The sequence below is a fragment of the Eptesicus fuscus genome, chromosome 19 (genome assembly GCF_027574615.1).
Source record: "Eptesicus fuscus isolate TK198812 chromosome 19, DD_ASM_mEF_20220401, whole genome shotgun sequence".
NCBI classification, from domain to species: domain Eukaryota; kingdom Metazoa; phylum Chordata; class Mammalia; order Chiroptera; family Vespertilionidae; genus Eptesicus; species Eptesicus fuscus.
In genome coordinates this window covers 11,239,124-11,267,081 of record NC_072491.1, presented here as the reverse complement: position 1 = coordinate 11,267,081, position 27,958 = coordinate 11,239,124, and the positions used below count along the sequence as shown (strand labels likewise).

The window sequence follows — 27,958 nt, the reverse complement described above, 5'->3', positions numbered from 1 at the left end:
CCTCCACAGCGCCCTCCTTTGGGGAGCCAAGTGGGAGGCACGCTGATCACAGCACAGACGCGAACACGGCCAGACGGGGCGCTGCATCTCATGGCAGAGGCCAGATGCCGATAGCCGTTGCCCGTCCTGTAACAATCAAATCATCAAACCACCACCCTGCCTACCACGTGACCACAAGGTTTTTAAACAGACCTGACAGCCCTTGATTTCCCATAAAAAAGGGGGCGAGGAAACATAGAGCTTCCAATTGTTTCCAGCAAGAACGACACAGGCCAAGAAACCGTAACAGAAATATGTGCCCAGTATTCCAAGGCCTTCCAGCAGGGACAGAGGAGGATGGGGATCGGTGAGGTTACGGGAATGACGTAAACATCTCATCCGTCTCATCCATGTGCACGATGCACCTTTTTTTTTTTTTTTTATTCTTGTTTCCAAGGAGTTTCACATGACATTTCTAAACAGAAGACGCTCAACCCGAACTTTCCAACTGCGGGACCCGGCAGACGGGACCGCCTTCACACCTCCACCGCGACCCGCGCGAGCCGGTACTGCGGGGAGGCGGGCGGCCGCAGCAGCACCAGGCCCCGCTCGGCGGCGGCTTGGCCGGACAGCATGGCCAGCAGGCCCGTCAGGCTGACGAAGCCCAGGGCTTCCCCACCGCCGACAGCCATGGAGAAGTCTCCCTGGGTGACGAAGCCCAGGAGGACTCGGGAGCAGTGAGCGGTCACGTCGGGGAGCGGGCCTGGCCACAAGCCCAGGGTCGGAGCCGGGGGCCCCGCTGCAGGGTGCCCCTCGGCCAGGCCCTCCGGCGCAGCAGGCCCGAGGCGCCGCCTCTTCTCTCGGTCCTTCCTCTCCCTCTGTTTCCGGATCTGGCTCTTGAACGGGTCGCTGTGCTTGGGTTCCTGGGGCCCGCGGTACCCCCGATCCCGCCGGAGCCGCCGGAGGTCCTCCTCGGCTGGGACACAGATCATGGCGTGCGGCTCGGGGCTGCCCTTCCCCGGCAGGGACAGGCTGACCCACACCAGGGCCCTGGGGAAGCGGGCCAGGAGGGACCGGCGGGCCTCTGGGGTCAGTTCTTGCTGCCCCCTGCCGGGAGCCTGCCGGGCCGCCCGACTGTCCCCAGAACTGGGCCGGCACCAGGCTGACAGCTGCTTCAGCGATGCTCTACTCCTACACGTTGGAGGGTATTTTGTTCAAGGAGAAAATACGCGATTAGAAGATGAGGCCTAGCGAGAGTTAAGTTAATTTTTATACTCTGTGGGAAAGGATCAAAACTCCATTAATGGTTTTAAGAAATCAAAAATAAGCATTAATGCATTTTTATACTCATATTTTACGTTTTATGTGTCTACTATTCGGAGACAGAAAGACTAAAGGTTTAAGAAGTTGAAGGCAGAAAAAAATAAGTGGGGTAGAATCTAAGGCTGTAATCACGGTGAGAGGATTAAGGAGGAACTTGGATTAAAAAGAAACTCTAAGGGCCCTAGCTGGTTTGGCTGTGGATAGAGCATCGGCCTGTGGACTGAAGGGTCCCAGTTTCGATTTCGGTCAAGGGCACATGCCCAGGCTGTGGGCTCGATCCCCAGTAGGGGGCGTGCAGGAGGCAGCTGATCAATGATTCTCATCATTGATGTTTCTATCTCTCTCTTCCTCTCTGAAATCAATTAAAAACATTAAAAAAAAAACAACTCTAAGGGAATTACATGGAAAAAAAGGTATAAGGCAAGAGGGGTGAGTGCTTCTTATAAAAATCAGAGCAATAGATAGATAGATAGATAGATAGATAGATAGATAGATAATAAAACTCCGAATAAAGGGTGACTGATAAGCAAAATGTAATGCCTGCAGCAGGACTGAGTAGAACACATTTTATCGTCTGACATGACAATAGTACAATGAATCGGTACCTAATTGGCCACAAATTCAGATCATTCAGAAGGAATGACAAGAAATCTAATTCAGTGATTTAAAGCAAATAGTGCTCGCTCAGAGTTTGCCGGGGTCGTCACCTCACATACACTCGTGAAAGTCCTGCTTTGTGGGCAGACTAACTGAACCATGTCGGTAGAAAAACTCTCTTGGTTTGGGTCTATGGATAATATCTTTTCAAATCAGTTTGTAAGTTAGCATGTGATGTGATGTAGCCGTTTCCATGGGGTCTCTCTGAGTCCAAAACTTCACTTGGGCCTTGCATCAAGGAACAATGGTTACGTTTACACCTGCAGCCTGGTTGGTATTAAAAGAGATGACCCAGAACCCAGAACATATCCGGAAGTCGTGTGCACTCACCTGAGAACGCAGAAGAGTCGGCCACGGGCATCCTGGCCCGGTACCCTCTCAGTCCCGGCCTGGGCTGGACACTCCGTGTCCATCGCTCCCTCGGGCTCACTGGAGTCGTGCAGGGCCGTGCTCCCTCCACCAGACCCCTGAGGAGCTTGTCCAGGTGTGGGAGCACAGGGCGCCTGGTCTCTTGAGTCGCTCTCCCCACCACTCGGGGAGGAAGCTCCGGACAGTTCCTCTTGGGCCTGGACTCTTGATTCCCAGTCTCGCGTTAACTGCTCCCAGGGCAGGCAGAACGGCGCCAGAGTGCCCAGCTTAACGTAGTTGGGCCGTTTTGCAGGAGGGCGTCTAATGAAAACCAAAGAGGAGAGCCAATTCTGAATAATTTAGGATGGGGCTATTAAAATAAGTATGGCCACTGTACCATATCTCTATTTAAGAAAACAAACATAGAAAAGAAAGTTTTCTAAGAAATATAATCTATATATATAAAAGCCTAAGAGACCATTACGACCGAACAACCAGTTGACCAGTCGCTATGACATGCACTGACCACCAGGGGGCCAATGCTCAACGCAAGAGCTGCCCTCTGGTGGTCAGTGCACTCCCACAGCCAACCTCCCGCTGCCTCTCCCCCTGCCTGGCCAGCCCCCCCATTGGCCCCGATCAGGGGGGCCAGCAGGCCAACCTCCCACAGCCCCTCCCCCCAGCTGGCTGGCCAACCTCCTGCAGCCCTTCCCCCTGGCCAGCCAACCTCCCACAGTTCCTCCCCGCTGCTAGCCAGCCAGCCTACCAGGGTCCCTCCCCCTGGCCAGCCAACCTCCTGGGGTCCCTTCCCCCGGCTGGCCGGCCCCCCCAATAGGCCTCGATTGCCGGCCAGGCCGAGGGACCCCACCTGTGCATGAATTCGTGCACCAGGCCTCTAGTAAAGAATAATAACCAACTGTACTAGCCATGCTTTTCTGTCTCCTCTGGTTTTTATTTTAATAGATAATGCGTCCACCAAGTAGCCCCCATGGCCACTGCACAACCCCAGGGAGTGCCATTCCAGAGACCGTAAGGGCGCGTCCTAGAGCCGTGCGACGACTCCCGTGCGCGTGGACGGGCTCTCAGCTCTCAGGGCACGAGTGTGGCGGTGAGTTTTTTCTCTCACTCCTGACCCCCAGTGACCAGCTGCCCTCCAGAGACAGCGTCAAAACCAGTTTCTCACACATCCTTCCAGAGACGCGTCATGTGCACAGAAGCAGATACGTCCATATTTCTTTCATTTTCACCCATGTTTACTCAGCAGTGGCACACCACGCAGTCTTTTTCTGCTCCAGTGTATAAAGCATTTTTCTCTGTTTTCGTGTTTCAGTGAAATTTCAGATGTATTACCTCTATAATAAGTTATTAAAAACTCCATTTCCGCCCTGGCCGGTTTGGCTCAGTGGATAGAGCGTCGGCCTGCGGACTCAAGGGTCCCAGGTTCGATTCCAGTCAAGGGCATGTACCTTGGTTGTGGGCACATCCCCAGTAGGGGGTGTGCAGGAGGAAGCTGAATCGATGTTTCTCTCTCATCGATGTTTCTAACTCTCTATCCTTCCTCTCTCCCTTCCTCTCTGTAAAAAATCAATAAAATATAAATAAATAAATAAATAAATAAATAAATAAACAAACTCCATTTCCGTTCTGAGGGGGGCAGGGCTGGGAGTGGGAACTCATGTCCACAGTGTAGGTGTCCACCATCATCAACGTAAGCAAATGCCCACGGAAAGGGTTCATGATCTGGATGGGCCTATACACGCCAGACATAGGCCGTCTCCTGACTTACTTATGTCGCGGTAACGCTGAACTCAAGGAAAAGCCTACGAAAACTCCACATCATATAGTAAGAGTTACCCAAGCCACTGCCAACGTTATTGGCCAGTGTGAGTAGGCACTTCTCTTCCTCCGAAGACACTCCCAGCCTCGAGAAGGCAGCTTCTCACCTTTTGTACTTTTCAAGAAGATTCTTGGCTTGTTCTTCGGCAAAGAGAACGCCCGCAGAGCAGTCTGGGAAATCCCCTGGGATGAAAGGCGACCTTTTATACTGGGAATGCACCCTCGTCTCCTTTAAGCCTCCCACTCTTGCACCTCGATAGATCTGGAAGAAAAGTCAAACACACCCTGTCAGCGTCCAGCTCAAAGGGAAAGTGCGTAACTGTTTGCATGGCGTGAATGGGAAACAACCTAAATGACCATCTAAAAAGCAGGGATAAATTGTGGGAAAATCCTAGAGTGAGCTGCCATGTACGAGTAAAAATAAATGAAATGGAGCTTCACCATCAATGTGGCAAAAATTTCAAGGCTGAGTAAGTATAGCAGGTTGCAAAAGCCTATGTACAGTGAGGTATGTAAAGGTTAAAAACACGCTGAATCTAGTTATTTTGAGGGGGGGATACAAGCATGCTTTAAGGAGCTATAAAAACATGCATGGTAGTGACAAGCACCAAAACCAGAGCAGCGATTCGTTGAGGAGGGAGGGCTGGAACTGCAGAGAGACACAGGTTGCTGCCAAGGAACCCGTGATGGTTTCTTTCTTAAGCTGGGAGGCAGGTGCAGGGAACACAGGGCTCATTATATCAGCATCTGTACTTTCTTCGTGTGCTTGCAATATTTCATTAATTTAAACATTAGAATTGTTTTAAAGTATCCCCACTCCCGCCCGGCCGGTGTGGCTCAGTGGTTGAGTGTCAACCTATGAACCGGGAGGTCACGGTTCAATTCCCGGTTAGGGCACATGCCTGGGTTGTGGGCTCGATCCCCAGTGTGGGGCGTGCAGGAGGCAGCCCATCAATGATTCTCTCTCATCATTGATGTTTGTATCTCTCTCTCTCCCTCTCCCTTCCTCTCTGAAATCAATAATATATACACATATATGTTAAAATAAATAATTAAAAATTTAAAAAATCAGGCCACTCTTAAAACCTCAAATATTCACAATAGGTCAGCACAACTATTATTATTTTTTTTAAATATATTTTATTGATTTTCCACAGAGAGGAAGGGAGAGGGATAGAGAGTTAGAAATATTGATGAGAGAGAAACATGGATCAGCTGCCTCCTGCACACCCCCCACTGGGAATGTGCCTGCAACCAAGGTACATGCCCTTGACCGGAATCGAACCTGGGACCCTTGAGTCCGCAGGCCGACGCTCTATCCACTGAGCCAAACCGGTTTCGGCAGCACAACTCTTGTTAATAAAACCCTGGCTCCAGGGACCTTAGGAAGTACCTTGTATCAGGAATTTAGCTCAGGGGGCAGAAAAATAGCACTCCATTTCTAAGGTGAGGGTAAAGGCTGGAACATTGTCAGCCCTGGGTATTGACTAGGAATGTATTTTAAATGTCGAAACTCTTGGTCGGAATAAGAAAGTCACTTACAAATGGAATCCAGAAAGCCATGCCCCAGCCCTTGGGAAGCAGCACATCCCAGCCACTTCCCCAGCCGCGTCGGCCGTCGCCGGTCACTCTTCCCGGCTGGTGGACCAAAAGCAGAGGGATCTTGGATTCGTGGGGACCTAGAACCAGCTGTGACCCGGGCACCAGCAGTTCACTTCTCCTCCGGTTTAAATCCTACAGTGGAAGAAAGTCATTCAAGACAAACAACCCTAGTCTTCTGGGAGATGCTACTGGGTCTCCCTATAAGTAGCTTTAGAAAGTTACATGCTCTTTTAAAACGCAAGGAAAAAACACACACATGCGAGCTATTTTAAGTACAAAGGAGTCCCTCCTACGACGATTTTCCTTCATATACGTGTTTTGGTAGAAATGGCAAATTATCTTAAACATGGGCAAGAATATACCGGAGGATTCAAAGTTATAAAATACACATTCATTCCACTAATTTCTTATCTCAGGGTTAATCTTATGTTTTGATCCTCTGTCCCTACATTTACTTTGGCTAAGATTTGTCATGAAGTATAAAAAAAGACACAATTGCCCTGACCGGTTTGGCTCAGTGGATAGAGCGTCGGCCTGCGGACTCAAGGGTTCCAGGTTCGATTCCGGTCAAGGGCATGTACCTTGGTTGCGGGCACATACCCAGTAGGGAGTGTGCAGGAGGCAGCTGATCAATGTTTCTCTCTCATCGATGTTTCTAACTCTCTATTCCTCTCCCTTCTTCTCTGTAAAAAAATCAATAAAATATATTTAAAAAAAAAAAAAAGGCACAATTAACAACTTCTCCAGGAGGGGCAAAAGGAAAGTACTCTGGCTCTTGAGACAATTTCTCACCCAGTCTTAAGGATTCAAAATAGAAGGTGCCTCCCCGCCCCCGCAAAAAAAAAAAAAAAAGTAAAATAGAAGGTGCTATAAATTACTTGTCAAGTAGACTTCAGGGAGTGCCTAACATTCTTTCAGACTTTTCTGGCCAGCTGTTCAAAGAGATGAACAGGTAGGGAGAGGCCTACCACTCACTCAACTGAGAAACTATCGGAGGGCGGCCTCCACGCTGCATCTCACTGCTGCCTCACGGATGCCTTCACGCCAGGGCCAGATCCCGAGTCTCCTTCGTCACTTTTCCCTCTCTCCTTCTTGAGTTTCCATACCATCTACATGTTGGTAATTCCAAAAACCTCTCTCTTTCACCCCGACTTTTGCTCCTGGGATCGAAAGCTCTCTCCTGCACATCTGCTCCTGGAAGTCCCGAGGCCCCTCAAACTCAATTATCCAAGATTAAACTCGTCCTTCCCACTGCATTCGCTCCCCGCCATCTGATGCCACAATGCTCCCAGTTCGATCCCTCATTCATTCACCCGTTCAAACATTTACTGTTCATTCATTTACTCTTTCCTTCAAATATGCCCTGAGCATCTGCTATGTGCTGAACACTTTTCTAGGACTCGGGATACAGCTGGGACAGTTTCATCTCTTGCCCCACCTTTGAGTCCAAGCTACTGATCTACTTGAAGATTCCTGAACACACGGTCCCGTTTCTGGCCTGGGCCCCTGCTCATTCTCACTTCCAGCGATCCTTTCTCTACCGCAGCCTCGGCCCCTAACCCCAGAAGGTCTGGTTAATTCTAACAGCCCACCTGAGAGTCAGCTCAAACACCAGCCCCTCCATCCAGGACGCTTCCCCTGATTTCTATAGTCTGGGCTTAGTCTCCCTTCTTTGGGCTTCCTTTGTAGCCTGTACTTCTTTCCGCATATCTAACAGTCATCTACCCCATCATCTGATACAATACCTGTAGGAGCACAATCACTGTGTGATTAAAGACCGGAGAACAAATGAACGAAGACAGAGAGCACTTAATGGAGGGGGGAAAAATAATAACAAAAGGAAGACATATATTTAAATCCTAAGATTATCATTTCAAGAAAAAGTCTTTGTGTTAACTTTTTCTAGGGGTTCTTCTTCAAGAACAAAAAATACACACACACACACACACACACACACACACACAAAAACACAAAACCTAACAAAAAAAAAAACCCAAAGTATATATCATAAGTAAGGGACCAGTAAATTGTCTGAAAATAAAAGGACGTCTATGGGACTCTATAAAGTACAAAGTAACCTTTATGTTCTCTCGAGTGATGAACTTCATTCAACCTGTCTTCGTGACTTTACCAGTAACCCTTACACCATTAGTTACCTGATCCGACATTTTATTCTCTGTGACACTCTTACAGATAGCTGGGTTCCAAATAAAGCTATGCGCACACTCCACGGGCACACCCTCCAGACGCAGCTGTCTAACTTCCTCATCATCTAAGAGGGAAAAGAAATAGCCTTCAAACCACATCCTTTAGGCCAATGAGGTCCAAGTCTCAACGTGGTCCACTGTTACAAGAAAATACCTGATAGGCACTTACTTCTCTGGAAGAATATACTTGACTAGGAATTATTCTTACAGGTGGTTTCACAATCTGTGAAGTGGCAAAGGCTCCTAAACTGATTTTTTGAACATTTATTTTTAGTGGAGAAGATATAAATATCACATACAATTGCCTTTAAATAACCGCCTAATTCCACAGTTAGGATGATCGAAGTCTAGGAACCACTGCAGAGGCAAACGATAATACGCAATGACAGCACAAGCCATGTTCCCTTTTTTTATATATATACATTTTTATTGCTTTCAGAGAGGAAGGGAGAGGGAGAGATAGAAACATCAATGATGAGAGAATCATTGATCGGCTGCCTCCTGCACGCCCCCCCTACTGGGGATCGAGCCCGCAAGCCGGGCATGTGCCCTTGACCAGGAATGGAACCGTGACCTCCTGGTTCATAAGTCGATGCTCAACCACTGAGCCATGCCGGCTGGGCCACAAGCCATGTTCTGACTGCTATCTTCCGGGTTCTTTGTTACTCCTGGCCCAATGGTGCTGAGACAACAGATACGGTTCTTCAGCCCTATTATTTCAAGTCTCTGATAGCCCCTTCCTATTGAACATATGTTTCCCTTCCTTTCAAATGAGCATATTTTCTGTGGAACATATCATTTCATTCCTTTAAAGAAGCCACACCATGCCAAACATGATGAAGCCTAGTGGGAAAAGAGGAGGAACTTTTCCAGTTAGGAACGTACACATGGATAGTAGAGACTTCCTACAGAGTCCTGTAATCACTCGGGGGCTATAAAATCTTCCAAATCTACTTTTGTTGGACTGAAAAATTAAAAGAAAAAGTCAGACAACCCATGAGTTTAAGATTATGGTCCTAAAATGCCAACATAGAAAGGTCACTCCAAGGCACATTACCTGCGTGGGTCTGACGGCTGGAAAAAAAATAAGTTGGAAGTGACTGGGCCATAATGTGAGAAATTTCAAGGGAGAATAAGGTATATTTCTAACTTTAGGTTTTGTGTTTGTTTTTAAATCCTCACCTGAGGATATTTTTTTCCATTGCTTTTTTTATTATTATTATTGATTTCAGAGAGGAAGCGAGAGGGAGAGAGAGAAAGATCAATGATGAGAGAGCATCACTGATAGGTTGCCTGCTACACCCACCCCCCTCCACTGGGGATGGAGCCTGCAACCCAGGCATGACCAGAATCAAACCTGGGACCCTTCAGTCTACAGGCTGACGCTCTATCCACTGAGCAAAACCAGCTAGGGCTCCATTGCTTTTTAAAGAGAGTGGAAGGGGGTGGGGTGGAGAGAGAGAGACAGAGAGATGTGGGAGAGACACATCAATTGACTACCTCCCCCACAAGCCCTGACTGGGACTGGGGATCGAACCTGCAACCCAGGTACATGCCCTTGAAAGGGAATCGAACAGTTGAGCCACACTGGCCAGGGCTAACTTTAGTTCTGAGTTGTCTTTCTAGATGATGCGTTACATCCTATCTAATAAAAGAGTAATATGCAAATTAACCATGCCCCCACCACACCCACAAGCTACGCCCACCAGCCAATCAGGAGTGAGTATGCAAATTAACCCAACCAAGATGGCTGCGGCCAAGGAGCGAGCAGGAGGCTTGGGTTTCCCTGGCAATGGAGGAAGCCAAGCTTCCTGCACACCCTGGCCGGCCCAGGCCTCTGCTCAGGGCTACAAAGTTTCAATTATAGAAGATAAATAAATCCCACTGAACATAGGGGTGCATTGAACATAGGGGTGCATATATTCTTTCACATTAGTGTTTCCGGTTTCTTCAGATACTTTCCCAGAAGTGGATTCGCTGGGTCAGGAGGCAGTTCCATTTTTACTTTTTGCGGTAACTCCACACTGCTTTCCACAGTGGCTGCCCCAATCTGCATTCCCACCAACAGTGCACGAAGGTTCCCTTTTCTCCACATCCTCGCCAGCACTTGTTTGTTAATTTATTGATGAGAGCCATTCTGATAGAGGTGAGGTGAGGTCTCCCCGTTTTGTCTGCCTCTGTGTGTTCATATTAGATAGATCTACTGTGACTCCCAGTCTTCGGGGGGGAGGGGTGCCTTATGTGGCAGGTGTCCTCTGGGGTCCAGTGGTGCCGTCTCCTTGATCACCTGAGCGGGGTACTCCAGAAACGTCCCTTGAGTGGGTTATGTGGGCCCTCCTGTTGTAATTGAGTCTTGACTGCTACTGGGCCGTTCATGCATGGGACTGACCCTCAGGCTGCCTGACTGAGTCTCAACCCTAACCACACGAAGCAAATTTGCCTCAGCGGGGCTTGGTGCCTGCCGACATCTCCCTTTGGACGTGCTGCTTGTAATCCTGCTCTCATGTTGTCTGAGGCTGGTCACTGGGTGTGTTGGTTCTGGGCTTCTTGTGGGGGGGACTCTCTGCTGCAGGCCAAAATCAGACGCTACCTGTGACTTACCCTGAGCAACCTGTTCGGAACTATAGGTGATCCACAACTTGTGGCTGCCAGTGTTGGGCCTGGGTGTGCGTGGGAAGGACCAAGCTGTGCACCAGTGCAGGCTTTTACCATCACCGGGCCCGGGTCAGGTTAGACAAGTCCCACGACATCCCAAGACCCACCTCTACCTGCTGGCTGCCGGTGAGACTCAGGCACTGAAAGGGCCTCTGGCTATACTCCTCAGCAGAGTATAAGCTCCACAGAGTGGGGCGAGAGGGAGCCCAGAGGGTGTGGCTGTTGCTTTCCCCAGGCTGATTCCACAAGGTGGGGAGCACTCCACAGAGGGAAGAAAGCATCTGCAGTGTGGGAGATGGACTCAGCATAGGGACCCCGGCGGCTCTCCCTTCAGCTCCCTCCCCAGAGCCACAAACTCCAGTCTTTCCTCACGCACCTCTAGTCCACTCCACCCTCCCTCCCCTAGAGCACAGGGTGAGTGGCTACAAACAAAATTTTGTGCATTGGCCCTTTAAGAGGGTGCCTGCATCTCTACCAGAGGACTCCCATCGCTTTCTGGCAGACAAAAACCCTGTTACTTTTCACAGGCAGATGTTACGTGGGCACCTCTTCCGGGCCCTGTTGCTGTGGGCTGGGGAGCCCGGCAGGGGGGTTAGACCCCATGCTTCTCAGAGAACCCCCCACAGCTGAGATATCCCTCTGAAACCTTTACCGCTGCCCGTGGGAGTGGGGTGAGCCCTTTTTGTTTCTCTGCCCTTCCTACCAGTCTCGCTGTGGCTTCTTCTGTAAATCCTTGGTTATAAGACTTCTTTTCAGCTAGTCTTCAGTTGGTTATTCAGGATGATTCTTCTATATTTAGCTGTAATTCCAGTTTGGTCCTGGGAGAAGGTGAGTGTAGCTTCCACCTACTCAGCTGCCATCTTGGATCTCTCAAAAGTTTACTTCTTTATCTAGCTCACATGCCAATCAATATTCTTCAAAGGAATTACTTAAAGTAGGTTTTAATGAAAGTCCACAATGACTAACAAAATGATAAGCTTTTATAATAAAAATTAAATGTTTGGGAAACTTTAATTTTCTTTGAACTGATTCATCCTATATAATAAAAGCCTAATATGCTAAGTGATCAGTTGACCAGTCGGCCGTTCAACCAATCAAAGCATAATGTGTTAATGATATGCTAAGGCTGCTCAACCGCTTGCTATGACGTGCACTGACCACCAGAGGACAGACAGCTGACCAGTCGACCAGTCACTATGACGTGCAATGACCACCAGGGGGCAGACACTCCAACCGGTAGGTTAGCTTGCTGCTGGGGTCCAGCCAATCACTGAGGGAGACAGGCCAGACATGCCCTGGAGCCCTCTTGTGGTCCCTCCCCAGCCCCAATCGTGCACCGGTGGGGTCCCTCGGCCTGGCCTGCGCCCTCTCGCAATCCAGGGCCTCTCAGGGGATGTCGGAGAGCTGGTTTCAGCCCAATCCTGCAGGCCAGGCTGAGGGACCCCCTCTAGTATTAATATAAAAGCCTTAGAAAGCATTTTAATATAAAACTGCCTTATTTTAAAAAAGAATTTGAAGAAGCAAGAGAAATTGAGTAGAATTAAATTACAGTTTTAAGGCTATTATGGGAGTCACCATTTAATGGTGTAGCTGACGCTGCAGTTTTCATGGCTGCACCAGAGCATATTGCTACTGAAAAAGAAAAGAAAGAGGCAACACCTCATTGATTAAAGTCTGAGACTCCATAATTAACTAACTTACTGATATAGCTATCTTCAAATTCATCTCATTCAATCCACCTTTCATGTGACCTTCTGACAGAATCATTTACTAAGCCCTTCATAAGCTATCTAACTATGCATGGAGGTTAAAAAAAAATTGTAGTCATTATAACACACACCTGTATTTTTCTCTCCAAAAATTCACAAGATAATTTTAATGATTCTTCCAAATAACCATACTTAAATGACAGCAAATACAGTAAGACATTATCACAACCGCTGCATGTCCCAGATCAGACTAAAATTTTAGCCAATCCTACACTCCCTCTATGCCACTCCAGCCAAACAACTCCCTCAGGCCACTCTACTGAGTCTAAACCAACACACCTTACCTTCAGCACCTGGGATGGCCTTGCCAGGATTCGAACCTGGATCATCTGTTTGGTCAGACAGAGGCTTCCAATGAGCACAAGACCAGCTGCAGGTGCACATCCCTTCCTCATATGAAAATTCTGAAATGCCAGGCATTTCAGAGAACCATTTGACAGAAAGACAGGTTTTACTAGATACTAGCAATGACATGAACATAAGGATCAGGCTATACGTTACACAGCTAAAAGAGACCCCACACACATCTCCTGTGATCATGATCACCTTGAAAATAAACAGGTAATTATTGGTAAAGTTCCTGCACAGGTGTCACTAACAGAACTGAGACTAGACTGCACAAAATAGTAAGAAAACCAGGAATGTTCCAAGAACTTTACCTTGGCATTTTTCTGGATCAGGCAAAACTTGGGACCTCTTTTGAGGCAAATTTATTCGAGGATCCCCAACTGTCAGTCCCAGAATAGTACCTGCTGGAATTTCTGCTGGTGATGTTATTCCTTTAACAATAAACAAACAATAAAATACAAGTTTAAAAAGAGGCATTCACAGTGTATACATATTTGCTTATATTTTTCAAATTTTTCTAATAAAACTGTCATCTTGGGCTATTTTATTTGAAAACATGTATTTTCCACACTTGCCGGTAAAGCTAAATGTTAGAGCATCAGCCCTACCACCGAAGGGTTCCCGGTTTGATTTCGGGTCAAGGGCACGTACCTGGGTTGCAGGTGTGATCACTAGCCCTGTTTGGGCACATGCAGGAGGCAACCAGTCCATGTGTCTCTCTCACATCGATGTTTCTCTCTCTCTCTCTCTCTCCCCCCCTCCCTCACTCCCTTCTACTCTCTCTCTAAAAATCAATGGAAAAAAATATCTTCAGGTGAAGATGAACAACAACAGAAAAAAAAACACATGTTTTTCCTTTTTTCCCCATTGATACTTTTACAGAATAAATTAACATTCATAAAGAGAAACTTTCTCTTTATGAAAAACATTCATCTAACATTATAGATATTTTACAACATAAACTTTTATGTTCCTTTCATTGATGACTATAGTAGCTTTACACACAAAAGCACTCATGTCTATGTAAGAATCAATTTCAGTTTAGTACCTGGTATATGCACTTACTATAACATCAGAATGCCAGCTATTCAGAATACTAACATCTTATTTGTTTGTTGTTTCCTAAGCAAACTCAAATAGTGTTTATGCTGTTCACTCTCTGACTTGCTTTCTTGCTATATTACAACAAAGAATTAAAGTTAAGAAGCACCACTAGCCGAAACCGGTTTGGCTCAGTAGATAGAGCGTCGGCCTGCGGACTGAAAGGTCCCAGGTTCGATTCCGGTCAAGGGCATGTAACTTGGTTGCGGGCACATCCCCGGTGGGGGGTGTGCAGGAGGCAGCTGGTCGATGTTTCTCTATCATCGATGTTTCTAGCTCTCTATCCCTCTCCCTTCCTCTCTGTAAAAAATCAATAAAATATATTAAAAAAAAAAAAAAAAAAAAAAAAAGCACCACTACACGAAGGCAGCCTTCTCACACACTTCCCACAGCGCCCTCCTTTCCCAGTGCGACCCAGCATCCCCTGTGCATACCTCCCAACAAGTCAAAAATGGCCTCTTGTCTGAGGTGAAGGGAAACCCTATCAGGATTCTTACAGGTTTCAATCCACCAACGGTGAGGAGTGTTCTCTGTGTCCTCTCCCTCCTGAAAAAGAACAACTCCTGTTTACCAGACAAATAACGAATCAGACAGAATAACCTTGTTATGGGTGGGATGTTGACCCCCCTCCACTTTTTTCTGTATGTGGGAATGAACGTTTTAAGGGAAGAACCAGTGAAACTGTCACTATTTTTCACACAGTAATTAACACCGGGCTAACTATTCTTCCAATTATAAGCTATTCTTTTTTTTTTTTTAATGTATTTTTATTGATTTCAGAGAGGAAGGGAGAGATAGAAACATCAATGATGAGAATCGTTGATTGGCTGCCTCCTGCACGCCCCCCACTGCAGATCGAGCCCGCAACCCCAGGCATGCGCCCCCGACCGGAATCGAACCCGGGACCCCTTGGTCCGCAGGCCAACGCTCTATCCACTGAGCCAAACCAGCCAGGGCTAGAAGCTATTCCTCTAATTAGAGGCAAGAATAGAGTACTACCCTTCTGTCAAGATTTCACATAATGCTCGGCCAATGTGACTCAGTGGTTGAGGGTTGACCTACGAACCAGGAGGTCACGGTTCGATTCTCGGTCAGGGCACATGCCCGGGTTACAGGCTCAATCCCCAATGGGGAACGTGCCGGAGGCAACCAATCAATGATTCTCTCTCATCGCTGATGTTTCTCTCTCTCTCTCCCTCTCCCTTCCTCCCTGAAATCAATAAAAATATTTTTTTAAAAAAAGGATTTCAGTTCCTTCTCTCTCTTTCTCTGCCATCGAGGTACATGTGTTCGCTTCTCCTTCGCCAGGTCTTCCCACAAGACTTTCAGGATCAAGAGGTTCCTGGCCAAGAAACAAAAGCAGAATCGGCCCATTCCCCAATGGATTCGGATGAAAACTGGTAATACAATCAGGTACAACTCGAAGAAGAGACGTTGGAGAAGAACCAAACTGGGCCGATGAGGAATCACACATGAGAGATGACTCCCATATTTCTGCTGTATCCAGGCTGCCTACACCTTTAAATGACTGAGTTGCCTACACCTTTAAATGATTGAAAAGACCGCTACTGTCTGGACAGTTGGAACATTTTAATTGGAAAATTAATGGACTCATGATATTGCTCTGTTTTGTTTTGTTTTCTTTCTGCAATAGTAGGTTGGTTCAGTAATAAATGTGTGAGACCTTTAAGAAGAAAAAAAAAAGATTTCACATACTAAGAAAAACACCCATGGTTTTCAGAGAGAGTGAGCCACGTCACACTGAGGCCTCTGTGCACAGGGCCTGCAAGAGCTCCTTGCTCCTCTCCCTCTATTGCCAACTTCATCACCACCAATTTAAGCAATAAAACCTTCCCCACCAAGGAAAGACCAAACCAATACCTTCCGAAGAAATCTTTAGCCAAAGGCTACCTTACAACTACAGTATGCCTGGAGATTTCAAATAAGATACGCAAGTATTTTACTTCCATTTATTCCTGACAGATCCAGGAATTGAGCAAGGTTTCAAAAAGCACTTCAAGTATCACGTGCATGCCAAGGAAGAATACCTATACTCGATAAAATATGATGTGCTCCTAGATTCAGAAGCACCTTTAACATGCGGCATGTCTCTCACAAATACTCAGGCGGCATCACTCAGTGGTTTCAAGTGCAGGCCCCCGAAACAAACTCCCGAGGTGCAGATCCTTGCTCTGCAACTCACTTAGCTGCAGCAGAGCAGCTGGTCCGTGCCAGGCTCTGTGCTAGGCACTGGGGACAGAGTGAAGAACAGAACGGCCCTGCCCTTGCCACCACGCTGTATAAATACACAGACAGAGGTCGACATACAAACTGAGGAAATGTGCCAGGTATAAATATAATTCACAGGAGGGATAGCATTTACCTCGAGGGATCGGGAGAGGATTCTGCAGGGAAATGAGACAGATGTTGAAACCTGGAGAATGAGGAAGGTTAGCCAAGCAGAGTGGTGGAGGTGGGATGTTCCAGCCAGTGAAAAGAAAGCAGGTGCAAAGGCTCTCAGGGAGATGGAATCTCCAGGAGAAAGGAGGCCAGGGTGGCTGAGGTGCAGAGTTGAGAGACGAAGCAGAAAGGCACGGGTTACACAGTCACATTCGGGGCTTTGGATTCTATCGCAGGCACAATTCAAAAGCTTTTCATCACCAAGGGGCACCATGTGAACCTAGTGTTAGAGGATCACTCTGCCTCCTGCACAGACAGTGGAAGGAGAAGGGGGAACATGGGAGGCAAGTTAAGAGGCTGCTTCCGCCTTCAGGCAAGAACAGGAGTGGCTGAGGCTAGTGGGGAAGCAATGGAGAGAGAGAGAGAGAGAGAGAGGTAGCCTTTTTCTTTTAAAGTATTTTTCTTCTAAGAGCCCAGACGCTGCTCAGATCTATCATCGTCTTTGACCTCGTCGAGTCTGTGAGAGGCACAGGCGCTGAAAGGCGCAGTGCGCTGACACAGCAAGGCAAGTGCGAACCCGGAGCGTCTGATTGCTCATCTGGTCTCCACTCTCTGGACCTGTGCGGTCCACATGCCACAGAGTTGCTGGAACTTAATTTTCAGTTCATCAAAATGCAATAAAGGTGGGAATGCAGCTCCTTAGTCCCACCGGCCACGTTTCACGTGCTCCATACGACACGTGACCAGTGCTACCATCCTGGGCAGCAAAGGCACGGCGCCCTCGCAGGAAGGCCTACTAGACAGCGCTGCACGGGACACACACACGCTCCTTGCCTCTCAGGGGCCACAGAACCCTAAAACTCACCCCGGGAAATACGCGTCACACAAGTACACAGAAGAAAGTGGCCGTACACTCGGGGATTTTAAGGGCTCTGCTGCCTGTTTATGGGGCAGAGGGTAAGGCCCTACTGCAAACTCACAAGCTGCAAGAATAACTCGTCCTTAAATAAGAATAAGTCCGTTCCCTCATCACATTCATTTAAACCTGTTCATCCAGGAGAAGTAGGAGAGGACAAAGTCCTTGATCATAAGCCTACAGAGAGAAGTAAACGTTTGTAGGCCCGGGCCCAAAATGTTACCAAATTGTACGTGAGGTGTCACAGGTGTGCGAGGAAAGACATGACTGGAACGTATCATTACAGTCGTGCTGAAATCTTACGGTGTGGACAGCAGCAGCTTGCAGAGCCTCGGTGAGGATGGCGTGGGAGAGGGGACCGATCAGGCGGAACCTGTTTATCTCCATCGTCAAATCCCTGAAAGAGAGAAGAAGTCTTAACACGGAAACTTCCACGCTCTATATGACGGCGGTGGCCACAGGCAGACACAGAGGAAGCCTTCAAAGCACATGTTCTGGGCGAATGCCCCCTGTACCTGATCACAACGCCTGTGGTTGAGGAGCTCCAAGAACGCGGCTGATGTGCATCTCTAGTTCCGTCCCCCACAAATTTTTTAATTGGTGTAGCGTTTTCTCCGTCGTCTTTCCGTTTCCTTTTCTTGCCAATTGTCTCATCGGGCAGTTTCGTTTGGCTTTTTTCTTGGGCTGGTGTCAGAAGGGGGTCAGGGATGCAGGTAGCTGATTCGACCGGTTCTATACACTGGCACACGGCTTTTATTTCCTCTAAAATATCCTAAGGATATACGTAAACATTTTACTTTTAAAGTTTAAAATGTAAATACATTACAAATTTAATGTGGTTTAGTTTATTCCCTCACCCCCCTTTAAAAATTTACATTTTTATTCCTTCGCAAATTAAACTAAATTCATCATTATCAAAATGGTGTTTTGGTTCTTCTGAGTAGTGCAGGGCACTTGGAACAAAATAAAAAAAGGATTATGTCAAAGATTAATGAAAAAAACACGACTGCTCTGACCAAATACTTTAAAATGAGTTTAAGCCCTGACTGATGTGGCTCAGGTGGTTGGAGCATCGTCCTGTACATCAAAAGGTAGCAGGTTTGCCCTAGCCGGTTTGGCTCGGTGGATAGAGCGTCGGCCTGTGGACTGAAGGGTCCCGGGTTTGATTCCGGTCAGGGGCATGTGCCTTGGTTGCGGGCACATCCCCAGTGGGAGGTGTGCAGGAGGCAGCTGATTGATGTTTCTCTCTCATCGATGTTTCTAACTCTATTCCTCTCTGTAAAGAAACAATAAAATATATATATTTTTAAAAAGGTAGCAGGTTTGATTCCTGGTCAGGGCACATGCCCAAGTTATAGGTTCGATCCCCGTCAGAGTGTGTGCGGGAGGCAACTGGTCAATGTTTCTTTCTCACATCGATGTTTCTCTCTCTTTTTCTCTCTCAAACAAAAATCAGTAAAAAAAAAAAAAAAGAGTTTAAGGAGAAAATTTACCATCTACCATATAAAAGCAGTGAGTATGCTAAAAAAGAGAAAGAGAGAGACTAACTAAGCTAAACACAGTGTTAAAAATCTTCAGAATTAATCAAAACAACTTCTCATCAAATAGGCTCTACCAAGCACCCAGACACCAGGGAACCAATTCAGGCACGGGGGAAGCATTCATCCAAAGGCAACATTTCAAGCCCTTTGCCTGATAAGGTTGGTTTTCATCTCTACTTACGGCTTACTAAAAAGTGAGGGGTCAAGATTTGCTTCATTTCATATACACACAACTTTCCTCCCTACATTCAAACACCTAGCTGCCAGTCAAACTCTTACGCCCCTTAAATGTCTATGGTATTGATTTCCAACAGTCGTCAAGAATGCAGGAACGAGTGGTGGGGAAACAAACTCAGGGACGGTACCTGTTTAAGCGTTGGGTGAAGCCAGATCCACAACTGCCTGCTCTCAGAGGTGTCCCCGGGGGTCCTCTCCGGCTTCCAAATAAAGGAAACAGGCCCCAGCATGCCTCGGGGGTACTGATGCGCCCGGTAAAGCATGAGACTCCCCTGGCGCTTTCCAGACAAGCAGTGAACTGCTGCAAAAGTCAACCCTGACAGAAACGAAAACAAAATCCCATTTTTTCCAAGTGCTGAGACTGCAGTAGGATTTCCTGACAGCTAGACTATTACTTATTGTCTCTCTCCGGGTCGGGGTGCAAAGTCTAGGTTCTGATCACTGCTTGGATCAAAGTGGCACAAAGTTCTCAATAAATATTGTGGTTTAATGAGTGGTTTAATGAGTTTTCAGTTTCTGCCTACCTACATTCAGTCCATCAGCATAACTGTCTTCTCACTTGACACTTGACAATGTTAGAACTGATTTAAAAGCCACCCCGAGCTTTCCTTTAATTAACATAGTCAATGGAGAACAAAAACTCTCTCAGGCATGTTCATATATGTTTAAATTACCAAATGCTTAGAGCGCTGACACTTCTTCATGCAATAAATAAATAATCAGACCAATATAGGACTCAGATTTGAAACAAGTTTACCTGTGTCTATGCTACACATTGGAGAAAGTGCCTTTAGTATTTCTTCCTCTTTGCCCTTCAACTCCAAACAACAGTAGTAGGATAAATCCTGCAGAGAGAGAGAGAGAGAGAGAGAGAGAGAGAGAGAGAGAGAGAGATCATTAAAAACGTAGCCATTTACACGGGGGAAACTGCAAGAAGCCAAAAGTCACATGAGAAGAACTTCCAGAGCCCAAGACACAGCACAGATTGCTACGTAAAGCGATCATTTCACAAGTCAAAATCTGAAACTTGTCTGTTCCTATTACATCAGCAAATATTCTTAAACCAATGTGAATCAAAATAAAAATGAATTTCCATTTAAATATGTTATAGTTTCCTACTTTTTATATAAAAAAAATCTGTGTTATATCCCACATTCAAAGACAAGGTCTAAGCAGAATGTAAAAAACTGCTGCCTCTAAGTAAAGACTTCTTCCCTGAAATCTACCTAAGAAACGAGTCATAATGATCCAAATAATTTATACCAGTGGTCGGCAAACCGCGGCTCGTGAGCCACATTCAACCAACACCCCCACTTCTTCTAACGCCACTTCTTCAAAACAGACTCACCCAGGCCGACAACCGACTTCTGCGCATGGGCCACGAAGTTTCAATCGCACTGTACGTGCACGCCCACAGGTGGTATTTTGTGGAAGAGCCACACTCAAGGGGCCAAAGAGCCGCATGTGGCTCGCGAGCCGCGGTTTGCCGACCACTGATTTATACCATATTTCTCCCTTGCTCATTCTTGACTATAATATATATTCAAATTGACTAAGCAAGGTGAAAATGAGAGAGTAATGAGAGTAAGACCTTACTAATTAAATGAGATAAAGACAGATCAAACTGAGCTAGTAAAATCAATATGCTAAACAACTATAACAACAGTGTGTAGTCAATAAAGCGTTACCAAGTGCCAGGGCTGGGCTAACTCCTTACACGGACTGTCATTCAATCTTCCCAGCTCCTGGTGAGCCAGGTGCTAATTGTATCTGAGTTCACAGATGAGGACACTGAGACAGAGTCTGTCACTGAACAAAGCCACATAACCAGAGAGTGGAGAAGCCCGCGTTCACGACAGGCCCCCACCGAATCATAAACATCTGGAACAGCGTCTGAACATGGCTCAGGGTCCATCGATGCTTCTCAGGTATCTGTTACTGACCAACGACTGCTTACTGAACCAAGGCTGAGTGCACCTCGAGCATGACCAACAAAACCCTGCCTGATCTCTGGAACTAACCTCACCCTAATGTTAGCCTTGCTCTGACTCTCTTCATTCCTGTCGACGGGGAATTGATGTCAATTCTTTCCTGCTACCCGGCTTCCCTCTGCCTCCCCGACTCTCCCACTTTCTTATTCCTTAGAACTCTGCTCAAACAACACTTCCATGGGGAAGCTTTTTTATTCCCCCTGTTAAGAATGCTCATGGTATTATGTGTATCCCTTACAATTGCATATTTGGCTAATTGTTGGATTAATGTCAGTCTCCCCTAATATCTTTACACTTTGTCTCCAGCATCTAGCAAAGTGCCTCGTGCTCAGTAATTATTTTTACAATAAATAATCTCAGAGATAGGGCTTAGGCATACCATGAACTATTCTAAACGTCTCTATCAGAAACGGTCTAAACTAATATAAAAGAAAACCAGCCCTAGCCAGCTTGGCTCAGTGGATACAGCGTCGGCCTGCGGACTGAAGGTCCCCAGGTTCGATTCCGGCCAAGGGCGCATGCCTGGATTGTGGGCACATCCCCAGTGGGGGGCGTGCAGGACGCAGCCGATCAATGAATGATTCTCTCTCATCATTGATGTTTCTCTCTCTCCTTCTCCCTTCCTCTCTGAAATCAATAAAGAAATACATTTTTTTAAAAAAGAACGAAAGAAAGAAAACCAAGTGGAAAGCATACCTGAAGGAGGCAGCGGTTTGTCATCGCTCGATAGCAGGCTCTGTGGCTCTTGACTGTCGGCCTCTCTCCGAGGCAGTAGCCCCACTGCTTGACCATGTGAAACCGTTTGGCGTGCCAGATGTGAGTCTCTAACCATCGGTTCTTCTTTTGTCTACGGTTGAATTCCAGCATCCGGTTGATGTGGCATCTTCGAGCTTTGTGGCACTTGTTTTTTGAATGTTCTTTCTTCTGATGTACTGCTTTCTCTGCCTGTAGTTTCAAGAAGAGAAGCAGAACCAGTGTGCAACCATTTCAAAACAGAGTTAAGTGTTAGGAACTCAAACTTGAACTTCAGTTTGCTTAAATGTTTAACTTGGTGGTTTCCCCAATGGAAGTGGCGATGGGGACAACAGAAGGGGTGCAGATTTTAGAGGTGGACAAACCTAAGGAAGCACAGCCTATCCCTTACTCATTGGGCAAGCTTCATGGACTATGAAGTTTAGACTAGTTATAACATGTTCAACACAGTAACTCAAGCTTATTGTGGCAGTTAAGAGTATATGAGAGAGCAACAGGGAATACATCCTATACTAGCTTTTTGTTGTTATTTTTTATTGTTTTTTAACCTCTAAAATTATAGCCAAGTCTAAAATTTAGAACCAAAAAATATAGAAGTGAGGAAAACTACACATGTCATGTCAGTTAGGTACTGACAGGTAAATGCTAAATGTTATCACTGGGAAACAGACTTCCCATTACATCTAGAAACTACGAAATTCCTGTGTAGTTTTTACTATTAATCTCTTCCACAGCCAAGCTAAACTTTTTTTTTTTTTTTAAATATACTTTATTGATTTTTTACAGAGAGGAAGGAAGAGGGATAGAGAGCTAGAAACATTGATGAGAGAGAAACATCAACCAGCTGCTTCCTGCACACCCGCTACCAGTTATGTGCCTGCAACCAATGTACATGCCCTTGACCGGAATCGCACCTGGGACCTTTCAGTCCGCAGACCGACGCTCTATCCACTGAGCCAAACCAGTTTTGGCGGCCAAGCTAAACTTTTGTGGGAAAAAACTCTTCATTAGTTTGTGGGCCCCTTACAAATAGGGACTCTAACCCTACAACCAACATAGTACTGGTACATAGAAGGTACATTATAAAGAAATTCTGAATCAACTAATAAAGACATGGGTAGCTTAGACAATCTCAGAAAGTTCAAGCCAAAAACAATTAGGCTTGAAAAAAATTTAAATTCAAGCTCAATTTTTCAACATTGAAAAAGTCTAAAGGCAAGTGCTAGGCTACCTTTTTTTTTTTTAAATTTTCCAACTCTAAGCCCAAAATGCAGAGCTAAAATTGCTTATCTGATAAGAAGGTCAGTATTATATTTTAAATATGACAGGGAAATATCAACTTTTTAACACCATTAAAAGAAAGGGGTTCCATGCCCTGCTGGCATGGCTTAGTGGTTGAGCATCGACCTATAAACCAGGTCATGGGTTCGATTCCCGGGTTGTGGGCTCAATCCCCAGTAGGGGGCGTGCAAGAGGCAGCCGATCAATGATTCTCATCATTGATGTTTCTCTCTCTCTCTGAAAAATCAATAAAAATATTTTTTAAAAGGGGGGGTTCCAATTGTTATATTTAAAAACAGCTGTAATGTACAACTATCTGCTAATTTGGTAGATGATAAGGAGGTGGGAGGAGGATAAATCATGAAAACAAAATATGCAAAGTCAGCATGTTGTTTTTGGTTTTCATTTTAACAAATTCAATGAGGTTAACACTTCCCACTTTCTCTTAGGAACTACTAACCTAAACACTACACCAAGTAAACCGTATACCTCTTTCTGAGCAATCTCCTGCAGCCGCCTCGGAAGGCGTTTGACGTTGTGGCTCATGGCTCTTCGTCTCATGTGCCGTGGCAGAGTCTGGAAAACCAGTGAGTTTGAAGACTTCTGAGTCACTGCTTTCAACATAGCGCTGATTTCAGCAGCTCGGGCCTGAGCAAAAGTAGACGCTATTGAAGGAAAGAGCACTGTCATTAAAAACCAGCTTGAATCAACACTGTCCTGCTACATTTCAGAAGTACATGAGCTTATGATTCACCCGCCAACCTAACCCCTGATTAGTGGTTATTTCTGTATTATAAGATTGTAAAACTATTCTTCAACTTTTATTTTTTCAAGTTTTCTACAAGAATTCGGTGCCACTTTTCTAATTAAAAAAAAATTTAAAGACAAGATTACAAAAAAAAGCTTTTTAAGACAGAGAACCACATGCAATACAATAACAACCATTTTTAAGTACAATAATCACACAAGAAAACAAAAAAATGTTCACTCCCAGCTTCTGGTACCAAAAACAAACAAACAAAACAAAACAAAACAAAAAAATCAAAGAAAAAACAAAATTTTAACAATGGTTTTGACTCCAAGGATTTTTTCCTTAATATTTTCTTCTTTTTTCAAATATGTGACCATACTATTATTAGTTTTCTTTATTGAAAAATACTTTTTTTTTTTAAGAGTAAAAAGAGTGCTGGGGAAAGTTAAATGAATTCCCCCAAGAAGGTATACAGAGAAACCAGAAGCACTTGTATGGTATGACAAGAAGTATGGGGCTATGTGGTAGGGGTAAGAATGGTGGGGCAACGGGGGATGAGCTGGCAAGGACCTGGAGAAGGGGATTTAAAGATCTGGGTTGCTGCCCTGACTGGTTTGGCTCAGTGGATAGAGCGTCGGCCTGCAGACTGAAGGGTCCCAGGTTCGATTCCGGTCAAGGGCATGTACCTTGGTTGCAGGCACATCCCCAGTAGGAGGTGTGCAGGAGGCAGCTGAATCGGTGTTTCTCTCTCATCGATGTTTCTAACTATCTCTCTCCCTTCCTCTCTGTAAAAAATCAATAAAATATATTATAAAAAAAAAAAAAAGATCTGGGTTGCCTTGAAAGTGCATTAAATTTAGTTTAATCTTTGGAGAATGCCATGCCGAGGGGTGTAAATGGTATTTTCTATTTTAAGAGAGAGTGGGGAAAAGATTTTAAGACTAAGTGGAACAGTTCACAAATAAGGGCTTTTAAGAAGAGAGGTAAGAAAAAGGAGAGGAAGTGAAGAAGGGAGAGAATCAGGCCCAAATCCAAAGGGAGGGGAGAAAGGCTTGGAGCAGGAGGAAGAGAGAGAGGGGAGGCAGGGCCGAGACACAGCGAGGGCGTTAGAAATCTGGCTGCATTAGAAACGAAGAGCTCACTTCTTTACAAATACCTACCTGTTATGTACTTTGGAATCTCCTGCGACGTGCCCTCGGGACCCGCTTTCCATCCTCCCTTCTTTTTAAACATTACTTTGGAGGAAGATTGCTCATTCACATCAGGCCTCGGTGGTGAATAGTGGGCCATTTTGGCTTGCTGCTGTCGTGACGTTCCAGAAGAAGGATCTAGTATATTAAAAAGAAAAAAAGAAAAGAAAGAAATATGTCACTCTTATCAGGAATAAGGATTACCGTGGCGAATATCTGTTGGGGTGAACTGAAATTTTCCCCCACTCTGCACATGTCCACGAATGATCACCAAAGTGCCCAAAGCAACTTGCTCCAAATGGGAGCGGAGAGAGCACTGTGCGTATCTTACCTAGCTTTGGAGCTCGGAAAGGTTTCCCACCTCCATTAAGGTGCTTTACACCTCTATCAGCCACAAAGCCAGAGGATAAAGTCACATTGGTGGGCTGGTTTCTCATTTTCTTAGCATGTTTCCTTTCTTTTGCATTAGACATTTCTGGAAATAAAGTAATAAATTTAGTACAGGGAAAGGGAACATCTATTCAAAAATAAATATAATAAATATTCATAACTCAATATATAATAAATCTGTTTTATAGGTGGATTGATATAAAAATGTTATCGTGATATTTATTTACTACAGAAATTCATAACCAGGACAATCTTTAGGGAACACCAAAAACCTGATTTAATAGAAAAAAAAATTTATTATTGTAAGAGACTATATTAGTACATTCCAGTTTGCACTTTCAAATAATTAAATCATAAGCCTAGGTTGACACTGCAAAAAGTCTGTTGAAAGAATGAAAAATGAGGTAAGAAATAAGATCCCTGTGCCATGATAAAATTAAATTAACTAAAACATGCAATAAAAATTCTGAGGTGGTCCTGGCCGGTGTGGCTCAGTTGGTTGGGCATCTTCCCTTGTACCCAAAGGTTGATGGTTCAATTTCAGGTCAGAGCACATGCCTGGGTTTTGGGCTCAATCCCCAGTTGGAAACATGCAGGAGGCAGCTGATCAATTTTTCCCTCTCACATCAATGCTGCTCTCTCTCCCTTCCTCTCTCTCTAAAATCAATAAAAACATAAAAATAAATAAATAAATAAAATTTAAAAATCTTTTAAAGAGCCCTAACCGGTTTGGCTCAGTGGATAGAGCGTCGGCCTACGGACTGAAGGGTCCCGGGTTCGATTCCGGTCAAGGGCATGTACCTTGGTTGCGGGCACATCCCTAGTGGGGGGTGTGCAGGAGGCGGCTGATCAATGTTTCTCTCTCATCGATGTTTCTAACTCTCTATCCCTCTCCCTTCCTCTCTGTAAAAAAATCAATAAATATATATATATTTTTAAAAAAATCTTTTAAATTCTTAGGTGAACATAAGCCACTTGAATCAATGAAATATAGAACACACTATTCTGATATAACCTCTACAAAAATAGAACATAAATTATTGATGTTTTCATTTCTACTACTGAGATGAGGCCAGCTGCACCTTTAATTTGTAACAGCTAAAAAATTTCACTTTGAAGGGTGAAAAATAAAGGACAAAAACCTAGTGGAGCCTGATGGATTTACTCAGTAATTCTCAAACTTGACATCCACCCCGTTTTTTTCCTCAATAGTTTCAAACACCTGTTTTCTATTTTGAAATGAAATTCACTCATACCATAACCTACCAGTTATAACCTATAACTTTTACCAACACATGCCCTACAGTATGTGCTCTAACTGTAAACGAAAAAATTTTTAATATGTATCTCAATATTTCACAACTGTACTGGATGACATTATGAAACAATGAAAAAGCTCTGAAAGTTCTTGAGCCAGAAGTAGAAAAGCCAAAACCTTAGCAGTATATAGGGCAAAATGAGGGGGAGTAAACAGGATCTTCTTATATTGCATTTTAGGAGCAGGGCAGGAATGGGATCGTACCTGTCTTTTTCACTACTGCATCTCCAGCACCTAGCAGGGTGCCTTGCACAAAGTAGGGGCTCAATATCTGTTTGTTGAATGCATACGTGCACGCATAAATGAAAGAGGGAAGCGTGCTATAATGCATTATAAACAGAATTTTAAAAAAAAATCTGGCCAGCTACCACCCCTTCTGACACAGCATGGGAGTATCTGCCAAGAAAACAGCCCTGGGGCCATTTGCTGGATCAAGATCACTATCTGCCTTTCCGAAATCAGATCCCAGGCACTACAAGAGAAAGGAACTTGGGAGGGGCTGGTAGGTCGAAAACGCCCAGATCTCAGCGTCATCTGGGAGTGACCCATCTTACTGCTTTAGGGCAGCAACCCTGAGCGCCGCAGGATTTTTAAAACAGGCAATACCTGACTGTGTAGTCAGGGGCACTGACCTCTTTTCCCTTAGACTGTCAATAAAAAATGACAACTGCCAGCACAATGATGGCTGTCCGGTATGAATGAATCAAAATTATACCTATTTTTGTCTGACCAGAAAAAAAAAATTACGTGTGTGCGCGCGCTATGGAATTTTAGTAATAAGTTTGTGTGTGCCATGAGATGAAAAAGGTTGAAAATGGCTGCTTTAGGGCATAAGGAGAAGGGGGTACAAGCCCGTTCCCAGAAAGGGCTCCGCCTAGTGTGGCAATGCAGCAAAATGACAGCCTCAGGGAGCTCCAGGCAGGGGCAAAGGTGGTGCAGCCGGCAGGACAGGCCCAGGAGCGGGCACAAGGGAAGAAGAGGAAAGGGGAGGTCGGCCGGGTCTGGGGGTGGGGGGCGCAGTGCGCTGGGGCCAGGCGAGGGGTTCCCCCCCCCCCATACACACACACACACACTCTCTCTCTCTCTCTCTCTCTCTCTCTCTCTATTCTCCCCCTCCCCCCCAGAGAACACCAGCCCCTCACGACCTACCTGCCGGACGACCTGAGGCAGAAAACTGGGGTTTCCCAGGTCAGAATGACAAGGTCCTGCTGCAGTCCCCTCCAAAACGACGTGCGCTGCGAGCGAGCTGGGGCGCACATGCGCCGTGCGGCTGCTGCCTCCACGTGGCCCGGTGCCGCGCAGAGACTACAACTCCCAGAATGCCGTGCGAAATCCTCCGGGGCGGGGCGTTTCTGCAGGGGATTG

General features: G+C 45.7%; 1 protein-coding gene across 1 annotated transcript; it reads right to left on the bottom strand.

The window, feature by feature from the left end:
• Positions 1 to 28: 28 nt before the first annotated feature.
• Positions 29 to 27,792, bottom strand: POP1 (POP1 homolog, ribonuclease P/MRP subunit). Its single transcript, XM_008148516.3, has 16 exons — positions 27,743 to 27,792; positions 25,217 to 25,360; positions 24,856 to 25,023; positions 23,434 to 23,609; positions 21,607 to 21,855; positions 19,677 to 19,764; positions 19,048 to 19,235; positions 17,657 to 17,913; positions 17,445 to 17,538; positions 14,260 to 14,371; positions 13,036 to 13,155; positions 7,902 to 8,017; positions 5,686 to 5,877; positions 4,251 to 4,405; positions 2,290 to 2,628; positions 29 to 1,170 (listed from the first exon to the last, which is right to left on the bottom strand). The coding sequence occupies exons 2-16, from the start codon at positions 25,356 to 25,358 to the stop codon at positions 516 to 518; spliced, it is 3,051 nt and encodes a 1,016-aa protein (XP_008146738.2). The 5' UTR covers positions 25,359 to 25,360; positions 27,743 to 27,792; the 3' UTR covers positions 29 to 515.
• Between the last annotated feature and the right edge of the window lie 166 nt (positions 27,793 to 27,958).

What these genes read in the sequence shown, in the direction of transcription:
- POP1 (XM_008148516.3), bottom strand. Translation starts at nt 25,358, where the DNA reads ATGTCTAATGCAAAAGAAAGGAAACATGCTAAGAAAATGAGAAACCAG. An exon ending in TTCACCCAACGCTTAAACAG is followed by an intron (nt 17,914 to 19,047) that starts GTACCGTCCCTG and finishes GTATATCCTTAG; the next exon opens with GATATTTTAGAGGAAATAAA. An exon ending in CTTCTTGAAAAGTACAAAAG is followed by an intron (nt 2,629 to 4,250) that starts GTGAGAAGCTGC and finishes GGTTTTCATTAG; the next exon opens with ACGCCCTCCTGCAAAACGGC.